Here is a 13,629-nt window from a genome sequence, read left to right as displayed (position 1 = left end):
AAATTTCAGATCCGTAAAAATTTGAACTTCGTCATTGCCAAAATTTCTAGTTTTAAATATTCACATTCAAAAGATTTTTCGAGTGATTTATATCTAAAATTTTAAAATTTCATAATTGAAAATTTTAAGGATTCACATCAAAGATTTCAAGGCTCACAGTCATAATTCAAATATGCACATTTAGAAATTTTAGAAATTCACATCCAATAGTTAAAGATTTTCATTCAAAAAACTTATGGATTCATATAAAAAAGTTTAAAGATTCACATTTAAAACTTTAGTATTTCACAACCAAAATTTCAAAATTTCTCATTCAAAAAATTCTTGGGTTTCACATCTAAATTTTCAAAACTTTTCATTTAATAAACTTTAGAGTTTCACATCTAAAATTTCAAAGCTTTTCATTCAAAAATCTTTATTAATTATGCCCAGAATTCTTATAAATCATGATTATTTCTGAAAAAAAAAGCTCCTTTAAATAAAGGCTCTATAATTTTAAAAGTTTGGAATGTTTTTCTTGTCAAAAAACCTTAACATGAAAGATCTTCCACATTTGAGAATTTAAAAGTCAAACTTTTTTCTGCCAAAGTCAAATTCTTGTATACAATAAATGTCATGATAATAATGTAAATGCCTTCTAAATGATGCAAATGCAATAATCCAAATTCTCACTAAATGATGCAAATGCTTGTTTTAAACAATAATGCAAATGTCATACTAAGATTCAAATGTTCTCTACATGATACAAATGCATGTTCCAACCCTGATACAAATGCTATTATGAAGAATTCAAACATATATCAAATTATATATATGTACTTGTTTAGAAAACAATGCAAACACAATGTATGTAATGAAAGATCTTCCATATTTAAGGATTCAAAAGTCAAACTTTTTTTCCACCAAAGTCAAATTCTTGTATGCGATAAATGTCATGACAATAATGTAAATGCCTTTTTAATGATACAAATGCAAGAATTCAAATTCTCACTGAATGATGCAAATGCTTGTCTTAACCAATAATGCAAATGTCATGCTAAGATTCACATGTTCTCTACATTATACAAATGCATGCTCCAATAATGATGCAAATGCTTGTCTTAACCAATAAGGCAAATGTCATGCTAAGATTCACATGTTCTCTACATTATACAAATGCATGCTCCAATAATGATGCAAATGCAATTATGAAGAATTCAAATATACATCAAATTATATATATGAATTTGTTTAGAAAATAATGCAAACACAATGTATGTAATGCAAATGTCACTCAATCAATGCCAACAAATTCCAATTGTGGTAACAAAGTTCTCAATACTCCACCATCTTATATATTCTTTTTTAGTTTCTTAACATTAATGATCTTAGAAAAGATTCTATCAATTGATCCGTATTATTTTCCTCATCAGGTCACAACTCATAAATTATATTGATCAATCCACCATTGTATTCACCATTGAGTCATCTCATTTGCCTTTTTTAGATCATCCTTTCAAGCTTCTTTCACTTTTGTCATGTTCAATTTCTTTCAAAAGAATGAAAAAAAAAACTTTTACAAATATTATCATTCACTTATTTATCATCATTCTAATTTATGACAAACAATATACATTTTTTCAATTCATTCAAGGGATGCATATTTGGTAAAGAACAAAAAAATTAAGTATTCATTATCGAAAAAAAGTATGATCAAGAACAAATCAAAGGTGAACAAAAGCAAAATACTGTCACTATTTCAATGGGATATTAAAATCTAAAATAATAACTGTTTAGACAATTTTGAACTCTAATTTAGAATTTTTTTTTCTTAAAAACACATTCCATTGATATTCTCGATCTTTCAACCAATCATCACCCATATTCTTGGGATCCTCAAATGAAGTTGTTTTTCTTCTATTTTTACTTAAACCGTCCTTTTGGGTTTTCAATTTAAATCTTCTTTTTTCTCTTTTTTTAATTTATTTTTTTGCTTACACATATTTTTCTTATATTTTCTTCTTATTTCTCTTTCCTTTGATCTATTAGTGACATTTTAATCAAAATTCAAAACAATACAATGGCAAACATGCCTTAGTTCAATTGATGATTCTCCAATTCGAGTATTCACATTAGATCAAAATGAACTTTTAAGGAATGTAACATAAGTTAAGGTAAGGAGTTATAAAAGACATGGATAAAATAGGCCCAAATTATATTTAAAAGGTAATCAAACCAATTATCAGTTCTTTCAATGTATAACACTTTAACATTTTACCCCATCAATTTTTTTCCTTCTTTTTCTTTATTTTTCTATCTCTTTTTTTACTTTTTTTTTTAATTTTTTCTTTCCACTTTTCATCCTTTTTAAAAAAAAATTGAGCATAAAAAGGCTTTGCCCCTAAAATCATTAAAGATCTTTGCTTTTCTTTTTGTAAACAAGCTTTTCAAAATTTACCCCCAATGTGGGGTGACCCTTGATTATGATTTCTTAAAAATAAATTTTAACAAGCTCAAATGCGATAGTAAAGTATAATTTTACTCATTGTATGAAGAGTAGAAAACAGATAGTCATTTCTTATCTTAACACATAAATACTTTCAATGAAAAATATTTATTGACCAAAAGCAAACTTGCGAATGAACTATTGTAAAGATCATGTACTGCATCAATTTCATCTTTTTATGAGCGAAATTTTTTACCAGCTTTATCTTTTTTTATTCAATAATCCCAATAGATTAACAATTTTAACTTATCAATCATATCAACATGAACAATACTTTCAAAATCAAATCTTGAATTATTATCATGACTATCTAAAATTCATTATTTGGAATCGACAAATTGATATAGGAAAAGATATGAAAAGGTAAAAGCATATAACGGTGATTCACACAAAAGAGAAAATATCATAAAAATGCATCATATCTATCACTTTTATTAAAATGATAACAAATAAGATAAAATTTAAGTACATAACAGATATCCATATTCTAGAGAAATCCTAAAATGACAAGCAATTCTAGTCAACCTTTCTATATCCTTCCTAAAATTATACCTTTGGGTGATTGGGCAAAAGGTCATTATTGACATTTAACTTCCTTGATTAGTTTAAAACTCACTAAGCCTGCTCAAGTCAAACTTTGTACCTTATACTAGAAAGCAATAGAGGTTTCTATAGAGTGACCCACATTCCCATTATGGTAATCATATATGGCATTAACATTGTACTGTTTAAGAAAAAATGGCTTCAATGGTTTTGAAAGAGCTGCAGATATCAAGTTATTCTTAACCAATTCTAAGAATAACTCAATATAGGTTATGGGTATGGGATCAATGCGAGCTCTCTTTTGGTAGCCCCTGAATCTTCTCAAACCATTCACTTAATTGTTAGGCCTTGAAACTAATGTAGAGACAGGATTAGGTGTATATACAAGTGCTTGAAAGGTTGGTTAATAAGGACTTAAGGAAATATTATTCATGGTTAGGTAATGAGACTGGTAAGGGACTTGTGCAATATTATTAACTATAAGATAATAAACAGGATGAGTAGGTGGTGGATATGAAGTATAACTTCTAAATTATTACCCTTTAGAACTTACAATTTAGGCTTCAACTTCTTTCTTTTTGGGCATCTTACCTTTTCTTGTACTGCTAGTTTCTCATTCCATAAGCTTGTCAATCTTAATAGCATTTTTAATAACCACTCTTAAGATCACCATATCAGTAAAGTTTTTTGTTGTATTTTCTATCATTTTCTCATAATAAGGCACCTTTAGGATGCTTACAAACAAGACGGTTATTTTTTTTTCAATCAAAGAAAGTTAAACTTGAGAAGCTGTATCCCTCCACTGATGGACATACTCTTTGAAAAATTTTGTTGACTTATTCTCTATGCTTTGCAAAGAAAAGCGATTAAGAGCCAAGTCAAAATGTGGCAGTGTTGATTAATAAATGCCCGAGCAAGCTCTTTCCAAAAGTAAAATGCAGGTTCAATCTAGCTGGATATATCACCTTACAGCCAAACCAATAAAGCTATCTTGGAATACATGTATCAATAATTTCTCATCACTAGTGTAGGCAATCATTTTTCAACAATACATGGTAACATATGTGATAGGACATTTCAAACCCTCATACTTTTCAAACTTAGGCACCTTAAATTTTGGGGGAATCATAACATCCAAAATCAAGTAAAGCCCAACAACATCCATTAAGTGATAAAAGTCTATCCCCTCGACTATCCATATTTTTTCTTATAATAGGTTTATCTTCTATTCAAACTTTGAGTCTTCTAAACTTTCAACTACCTTCAATTTTAACTTTTTGTTCTCTTTTGGGTCATCTAAGTTAGGGACTAGGACTGAAACTGGTTCAATTGCCACTTTTATGAAAACAAGATTAGCAAAACTTTAATATTGCCCCTAAGTCAATGTAGAAGGCATTCCAAGATAGTTATGTCCTACAAGGATTATGAATTATTTCAAAGGAATTCCTTGAATGAATTGTGCTTGATATGGATCATAGCTGAAAGGATATAAAAAGTCAGCAACATCTTATGAAGCATCTTCTTCTACTATCTTTTCTTTATTCAATTTGACTAATGTTTTGAGGATTTTGTTGAACACTTGCTTAAGCTCTTTTTGGGCCCTCCTTATTTTCTTAAAGTGATTCGATTTCTCCTATTCCATTTTTCTAGTTTTAGCTCGAGTACTATACTAGTGTTAAGTTAGTCGAGCTATCTTTAAACCTTGATTTATCACAATTAGGATTCATATTTAGAATGATATTCATGATACCATCCAATTATGCATGAAAATGAATGCAAGGATGCATGAATACAATAAGGAGAATTTACCACATAATAATTGTTAACAAAGAAAATTTTTATTGCATTAAAATTTATTTCTAACCAAATCCAATATTACATCGATGAAAAGTCTAAAATTTATTGAGAAAAGAAATCCTAAATTTATTGATATTGGCTTTGCATTTTATTATGGAAATCTAGTAGTTCTCAACCAGGTGCTCCCACTAATGGTGCCCTTATCTTTCATTCTTCAACCCTTTCTACCATGTCCTTGGCTTTCTAAGTAGCCACAGTGATTTGGTTAAGCAAGAACTTTAACTAGACAATCTTTCTCACATATGCTTCCTTTATTTGCTCACATTCTTCATTTATAGCCCCCATTTGTGTTCCAACTTCAACCACTACTCCATTAAGCATTTAGATATGCCTTTATGCCTCAAAAAGTGTCTCTTCCTTTTTTTGTAGCTTTACTTACAACTGTTTATTTTCTTTCAAAAGTCGAAACAGCTCTCGAGTGGTGGATGACCACGTTATGTTAAGGTCAACAACAAACTCTTTCATTCATCTTTTTCTTGTTTGAGTGCTTGAACTTCCCTTTTTAACCCTTTGTTTGCAAGCTTCAACTCTTTAGACTCCCTTTTTAGGCTAGTAGAAGACTACGCTAAGCTCTCCAAAGATGTAACTAAGATTTTTTTTGTTAAAATTATTTTATGGCAATTACTCCTTATGATAAATCTAATTATGCCAATGCACGTATAGTAAAAAAAAAAAGATTAGTATACACATAATATATACAAAAGACAACATAAATGGCTAGTATGCAAACAATATATAAATTTACAAGTAAAATAAACATCTTATCATCTATCCTATTTAGGATTTTCTAACACAAAGGAAGCTATGGCTCTAACTTAGGTTTGGACCCTTAAGGTTTGATTACATGCTAGGTTCAAAGGTTTGAAAGTCTAAGGGTTCCCAAATTGTTCCTTACATCATTGTCTACAAGCAAAAAGGGTTCAATTTGAGTGAGAATATTTCACTAGCCCATGAGGAGACATGAAATCTCATGAAGGTATAGGTATTTTACTCCCTCTTAAAGGACAGAACTCAAGTGCAAAGTTCATGTTATGCAAATATAAGTGAATGATAAATATGAAAGAAATAATAATAAATAAATAAATAAATAAAACACAAACAAGGAAAAAAACTTTCTTAAATTTATCAAGTTAGGCTTGGATAATAAGAAATCATTTACTCGCCTGACTCTCAATCTCCTTAATAGAGCTATCAAACTGTTATAACATATAGATCTGAGGACTTATCGCCAGACATAGACCTTTGAAGTCACCATAAATTTTTTTTTTATTTAGGTATGATTGGTCACCTAGCGAATCTATCTCATTTTAAAGAAGAGTCCCAAGCTTAACTTTGGTACCTTAAAATGGTAGATTCTAGTCAACGAAACCAAATTTAGGTTTGAGAGTGCGGTTAACGTGAGGAAGGTTATAGCACCCTCACAGCACCTATCCAAAGGATGGTACCAATTTGATTTCAAGTTATCCAAGCGTTAAAACATATTTATAATTTTACCAAGTAATTTAATTATTGAAAATTGATCCTAAATTACTCCAACAGTTTAATAGTAAATTAAGATAATTTTTTCATCCATGAGTATTCATGGAGACTAATGTCTCACCCTAAATATGCTCTGTCATAGGATTCATTTAATTTTTTTAAAAAACTTGTTATTAATTATAAAATAAGACTTATAATCTTGATATCGAAAATTTTTATCTAAATTCTTCAATATGTTGGTAAAATTTAGAAAAGATTTTCTCTCTTAAGAATTTACATAAAGATTACAATTTACAACACTTTTAGTAATTCCTTCATCAAAAATTCAAAATCTAATTTTTATAAGAATAATTTATTTTCAGAAATATCTTCCAATATATTGGCTAGATATTCTATCAAGAATTATCCTTTAAAATATTGGTATCATTGAAAAATTAGTCGTTTCAAGAAAATTCGTTAAGTCCTCTAATAGTTTGGTAAAACTTAATTCAATATTTAAATCCTCCAATAGTTGGTACGATTGAATTTTTTTTAAAACCTTTTTTTAAATTTAAAAAAAAATCAATTAAAATAAACAAAAATTATCATGCAAAATAGTGTAACGCAATATTAATATATCATGTAATAATAATAAAATATATCATGCAATAATAATATAATATATCATGCAATAAAGATAAACTGCCATGCAATTAAGATAAAATATCATACAAATTAATTAATAATCACACAAAAAAATAAAAACAACATAAATAATCATACCAAATTTTTTTCTTCATTCTTTAATTTAATCACTTAGTTAAAATAATAAGCAAAAAAGAAAAGGAAAAAATGAAATAGAGAAACAAAACCAAAATAAAATAAAATAAAGCAAATTCAAAAATCAAAAATTAAAAATTAAAATTAAAATGAAGAGAAAAAGAAAAAGAAAACCCAGGTTGTGGGTTAGGTCAAGATGGGTAGGTGTATGAGTTGCTAGCAAGTTCACGCAGATTTTAAATTGGTTTTAGGACTCAAAATGGTGTTGTTTAGCACCAGTATAAAAGGTAAAAAAATTAAGCTAATTCCTCATATTGCTCTTCTCCTCTCTCTAGAGAAAAAAATTCCCTGCCTTCTCTCTAACTCCCAACTATGAAATTCAACCATTCCCTAAAAACTAATAGAAAACCTAAAAATCAATACCAAAAAATTCAATCAATTGTCGAAAAATTCAACCAAACCCAAAAGAACCCATAAATTCAAACTTCAAACCCAAAAAAATTCAATAATTCTAGAAAATCCCAAACTCAAATCAACCAACACAGGTTTTAATCTAAAAATTCAAGATTATAGAAAACAAAATTTTACTAGAATTCAAGAATTATCCAAAAAGACAAAATCAATACAACTCCAAAAACACAAAATCAAAAAACCTAAAAAATTCAAAATTTAGGATTTGATTTGGTTGATTCTCGAAATCAAATTCATGACTGAATCCATGGGCTTCTTTTTTCACAATAATCCCACATTTTTGTTTATCTTATTTCTTTTATTTCTTTTACTTTTAACCAAATTAGACCAAAAACAAAAGCATATCAAAATAAAATCAAAATCAATTAAAATTAAAATTTTTGGACTTTTATCTCATTGGGTCCAAATTTTCCCAATCAAGACCATTTCATGGTTGAAGACCCATTTTAATTTCAAAAATATTTTCGAACAAAATAAGGTATCTACACATATAGATAAGATGCTAAAAGAGTTTAGCAAAAGGATACTTATCTATGATATATTACATAAATATCTCTAAAGACGTGTCACAAGACACAAGAAAATAGAAAGATAACATGGATAGAATACAATATAAAAAATTGTATTTGTCATATTTGAATGCTACGTACTATACTAAATGTCATAGTATATAGAAATGCCAAAAGCTATATAGATGGTTATTTCACATTTAGCTATCATTCAAAAAGGATGATAGCAAGTTACAAAGAAATTATGTTTTACTCTATATAATGGTGAAATTAGCATGAAAGAGTTTCAAACATAATATGACCATTAATTCTATAAGCCTATGCCTAAAACAATTCTTTCTTTGACATAGCAAAAGATGAATTTTGGGTCAAGAAAGTTCAAAAGTTGAACTTTATAATTCCAAGCATTATTGAGAACAATGGAGCCATTGCATAAACAATTAGGATCAAGGTCTTAAAAATTATCCAAGTATGTTTTAAGGCATTACCATTTGATAAAGATAATCAAGAGAAATGGTACAAAAGTATAAAGAGTTCCCATAAAGGATAAATTTAGCGCATTCTTTCACTATACCACTATCCCATGATTCGATTTCACATAAAAGTATTCGGTATTGGATACCAAGGCAATTGGTATTAGTGCAAGTGGAAGATTATTGGTAATATGCCTTAAGACCAAATGGATTGGCTATGTGTTATATTATGCATTTCTATTATTATCAAAGGCATTTCTTATCTATGAGATTGTATACACATAATTGATACTAATTATTTTTTATAGATAAAGTCCTTAGAATAAATATATTTTGTAAGTGAATTACAATGAGATTGTAATTATGAGATCATTATTACATTAAAACATTATTTCTAAATTGTTCCTAGTTGATGCTTTGTTAAGAATTGATATTGATAAAAGCTGTTGAGACTGACACATCGTTTTGCTTTTGCTTATGAAAAAAGTAACTAATCTTATATATTGAAATTTGAATAAACTTAAGCTAACATGTGGGTGTTTGTTACAAAAACAAGTTCACTAAACATGACCTAAGATGAGAATGCTATATGGTAGTTTACATAGTGTCTATAACTAAATTCTCATGTGATGGCTGTATAAGTGATCCATTAACTTGAGATAACTTATGATCTTATATGATGAATATTTTACTTTGACTTTACTTTACTTATGGTTCTAACCAAAAATGCTCCAATTGAGTATTGTTGGATATAACATGAGGCATATGAAGATGCATGAAGTAATCAAGATGGGATTTATCACCTTGTGTGATTAAGAGAGTATCTCAACTAATCTTGATTGAATTAACTTGAGAAATTTTTGGCAAAAGTGAAGTAAGAGTTTAGAATTGTTCTAAAACTTACTTGGGGGTTAATGTTAAGGACAAGACTTAACATATTTGAATAAGATTGAGTAGACACTAAATCATACTCAATGTTCAAACCGAGATACTAAGTGATGAAAGGATATTAATTATATATTAAAACTATTCACAAATATGTTGTTAAGCCAATTTGAATTTTCTTTAGTAATTGGAGGTCATGGCAATGTATCTAGCATTGATCATGATCTATAAACATAAAATTGACTAATTGAAGAATTAGTGATGAAATCAAAAAGTTTGATTCATACATAACCAAATGTTAAGGGTCACAATACTTATGTTTATTACAACATGCTAAAGAACCTATTGGGTCACATACAATAAGATAATTATGAAAGATTAAAATTGGGACACAATTAGTTAGACTTAATTTGTTTTTTGGTATGACCAAAATATAAAGAAAATAAAACAAGAGAAAGTGACTTTCCTTATTTAGACTATTCAGCCAAGCTTGGATATTTGTGGAAATATACATGCCTTACTTTAACCTAATGTGGCTGAATGTCCCTTTATAAATAAGAACACTAGTTGCCACCCCTTTTGTAAGATACAAGGCATATTTTAATGCAAAATAGCTTAGAGCAACCCTAAGCAAAAAGAAAAGAGAAAGTAAAAGAGGTTTTGTAAACCCTCACTAGCTAGAGTGTGGTTTATGATCTACCATCCCTTAGAAAAGGTTCTTTCATAAGCATTCATGTGGATCACCATTAAAAGCTAAACACTTCGATAGCTTTTTGGCTTAAAAAACTATTTGAAAAAGTCACTAACTTGAACCAAAAGAATTTCAGCATTCAAGATAACACCTATATCTGAAATGCATGCATGCTTGTAAATATATTATTTGTATAGTCTTGTTGATTGATATCGACTTTAGGGAATCAAAATTTAAAATTTTGCTACTTTAACTTTGTATATTGATACATAAGTCCCTTCAATTTAGGTGTTATTAAGACAAAAACCTTGTTGATTTAGGTGTTATTAAGAAAATAACACTTAAATTGTGATTTCAATATGTTTTTTCATTGTTAGTCCTTTTGCCAACTTCTCTAAACTTATTAAGAAATTTCCATGGCATCCAAATGTGCATATATGTCTCATCCATATTCTTGAGTTGCCTTAATTACATCTTTCAAAACACATACCCAAGTGATAAAATAGTCATACTTAAAGACATACATAAGTTTTAAAATTTTGTAATGCATATATTTATATACATATAACTAATTTTAATTATCCAAGAGTACATGTACTAACAAATTAAATAATAACATGAAATATCAACCAATGATGATTATCAATTAAGCATGAAACCATGTATCACATAGATATTCCAAACATAGAAAATGGGCTAATAAAAGTAAACCATAATGTGTGAGTATTGTCATAACGTACATGTCAAAAAACTTTATCGCTAGATGAAAACATGGAGTCATCACTAATTTTTTTAACTAGGTGTGATTGACACATAAGTGAATCTATCCCTTTAAAGATTTCTTAAGCTTGACTAAACGTTCTTAAAAGAAAGATTCTAGTATGTATTTCAAAATTAGATTTGAGAGTTCGGTTACATGTGAAAAAGTTTTTAGTACCCTTACAACGTCCATCTAAAATATGGTTCCAATTAATCTTATATTATCTTAAACTATCTTAAATAAATGGTCTCTCTATTCTTAATTAGTTATCTTTGTTTTTTATTAATTATTAATTTAAGTTTATTTTATGTAAATAAAAATTATTTTTATTTTATTGGAAAAGTCCCCAAAAATCCTCCCAACATCTTTAGTACAATTAATTTGGAAAACTCTTCACGTAAGAATTCTTAAGGTGATCAACTTCGTCTTCCCCTCTTAATTATATCATTGGAAAAATTTTTACTTATGACTAAAATTTATGAATTAATATTTTTATTTTAAAAAAAGGTAAACAAAAATTCATTTTATTGGAAAATTTTTTAAAAATCCTCTCAAACATGCTTGGTAAAATTAATCTAAAAAAATTCTTCACCTAGGAATTCTCAAGGTGATCACCTTCGTATTCCCTTTTTAATTTCATCATTGAAAAAATTTTTGCTTGCATTTAAAATTTATGTTATGTAATGATCACTTGACCTTATTTACAAATTTATTTTTCAAAATTAATATCACAATAAATAAATAAAACAAAGAAAAGAAGTTAAAACTTCAAATAAATCAAATAACTAAAACAAATTTTTTTAAATAATTAAATAAATAATAAATCAAATAAACTAAATAAAAAAGCAAAAACAATCAATCATATCGAGTCTGTAAATGGATCAACGCACGAGTCAACCGAACTAGACGCAAATCTTGTTCAATTAATACTATACTATTTCAAACCTTGTAGAAAGCCCTTTATTTTCAATTTTTATTCACTTTTATGTTTCAACTTTCTTTTTCTTCCCTTTAAATTCTCTCTCTTTACAAAATCTAGAAAACAAGAATCTCAAGAATGCCAATGTCCAGAAAAATATATATATAAAACTTGGGTGCAAAATGATGTATGCCGTTAACAACGAATATGGAAATCCATGAAGCCAGAGAAGAACCATTGAGAGAGAGAGGAAAGAATGAGAAAAGTAGGGAATAAAATTTTCCTCAAATTCAGGATGCTTCTTGCATTAATGATTTCTCATCGGTAATGTCTGTCACAAACGCTCGTACACAATTACTAATCTATCCTTTATGGGCTAGTTACAAAAATGTTAAGGTCCGGCCTATAGCGGCCCATAACAACCACTCTTAAATGAAGAAAAACATAAAACAGAAATTCAAAGTGTATAATGTCTATATCAATACTCCTCCCCTGAAAGCAATCCTTGTCCTCAAGGATTGAAATTTGGATACTGCTGTTGAAGCTCATAGAAAATCTCCCAAGTGGCATCTTCAAGGAACATGTTAGCCCACTGGACCAATACCTCAGTCACCGTTCGATTACCTCTCTTGCCAAGTCATCTGTCCAGGATCTGTTGTGGCTCATTGCTGATAGTTCCATCATTTTCTAATAAAGGCAGCTGCGACTGAACAGGAGTGGCTCCCAAGTGCTTATTGAGTTGAGAAACATGGAAAGTAGGGTGTATCTTTGAACTTGCAGGCAAGTTGAGCATATAGGCCACCTTGCCTACCTTTTCGATCACTGGGAAGGGACCAAAATATTTTGCAAAAAGCTTCAAGCAACTCCTATTACTGATAGACTTTTGTCTATGTGGCTGGAGTTTTACATACTCCCAATGTACAAACTCTCTGTCACTCCTCCTTTTATCGACTTTTATTTTCATCCTTTCCTGAGCCCTATGAAGATAAACATTAGCATTTTAATAGCAGCCTCTCCTGCTTGTAGACTTCGATCCACTGATTCTACAATTGATTCCCCAGCTAAATAAGGTATATGCACCGGAGCTAGTTGATCATACACAATCTCATAGGGTGTAGTCTAGCCATTGGCTCCATTCCCTTGGTTTCTCACTAGTCATGCATCGTAAATAGGTTTTAGGCACCTGTTCACCACTTCAGTTTGGTCATCGGGCTAGGGGTGGTATGCAGTTGGTAGATTGAATGCTATACCATGTTTCTTAAATAATTCCAGCCAAAAATTACTCACAAATATCTTGTCTTGGTCTAAAACAATACCGGTGGGCATGCCATGAAGCCTGTATACCTGGTCTATAAAAACCTGTGCCACTGACAATACAGTGAAAGAATGTGTTATCGCCATTAAGTGAGCATATTTGCTCAGTCCATCAACCACCACTATACATTCTTACCATGAAATCGAGACCTTCATAAAGTCAACGGAGATATCAAACCACAGCCTGTCAGGAATGGGCAAGCGCTGAAGTAACCCAGGGCTGGCAGCATTGTCATACTTATACTGCTGACACGTGGAATACTATCTCACATATATCGCCTCACTTCCTTCTTAAGGCCCTTCCAGTACAGGATGCTAGAGATTCTATTTATCATAGCTTGAACCCCTGAGTGTCCTCCAGCAGGGTTGTTGTGAAAATACTAAATTAGTTCCTTCCTCAATTATGGCACATTACCCAATTCTAGCTTGCCCTTCCTTCTAAGCTAATCACCATGCAACGTATACTTAGAACTGCTGCCTGGAG

The 13,629-nt window shown here is 29.5% G+C and overlaps 1 protein-coding gene across 1 annotated transcript; it reads right to left on the bottom strand.

Annotated features, from left to right (window-relative positions):
* Positions 1–12,468: 12,468 nt before the first annotated feature.
* LOC149520346 (uncharacterized) lies at positions 12,469–13,232 on the bottom strand. Its single transcript, XM_089743489.1, has 2 exons — positions 13,119–13,232; positions 12,469–12,801 (listed from the first exon to the last, which is right to left on the bottom strand). Exons 1-2 carry the CDS (start codon positions 13,230–13,232, stop codon positions 12,469–12,471), a joined length of 447 nt encoding a protein of 148 aa, XP_089599615.1.
* Positions 13,233–13,629: the final 397 nt, after the last annotated feature.

This window comes from Durio zibethinus, chromosome 1 (assembly GCF_047325235.1).
Source record: "Durio zibethinus cultivar Kanyao isolate XHJ-2024 chromosome 1, ASM4732523v1, whole genome shotgun sequence".
In the NCBI taxonomy this organism is placed as follows: Eukaryota; Viridiplantae; Streptophyta; class Magnoliopsida; order Malvales; family Malvaceae; genus Durio; species Durio zibethinus.
The sequence above is the reverse complement of the archived record's forward strand: the minus strand, read 5'-3'. Positions and strand labels throughout refer to the sequence as shown.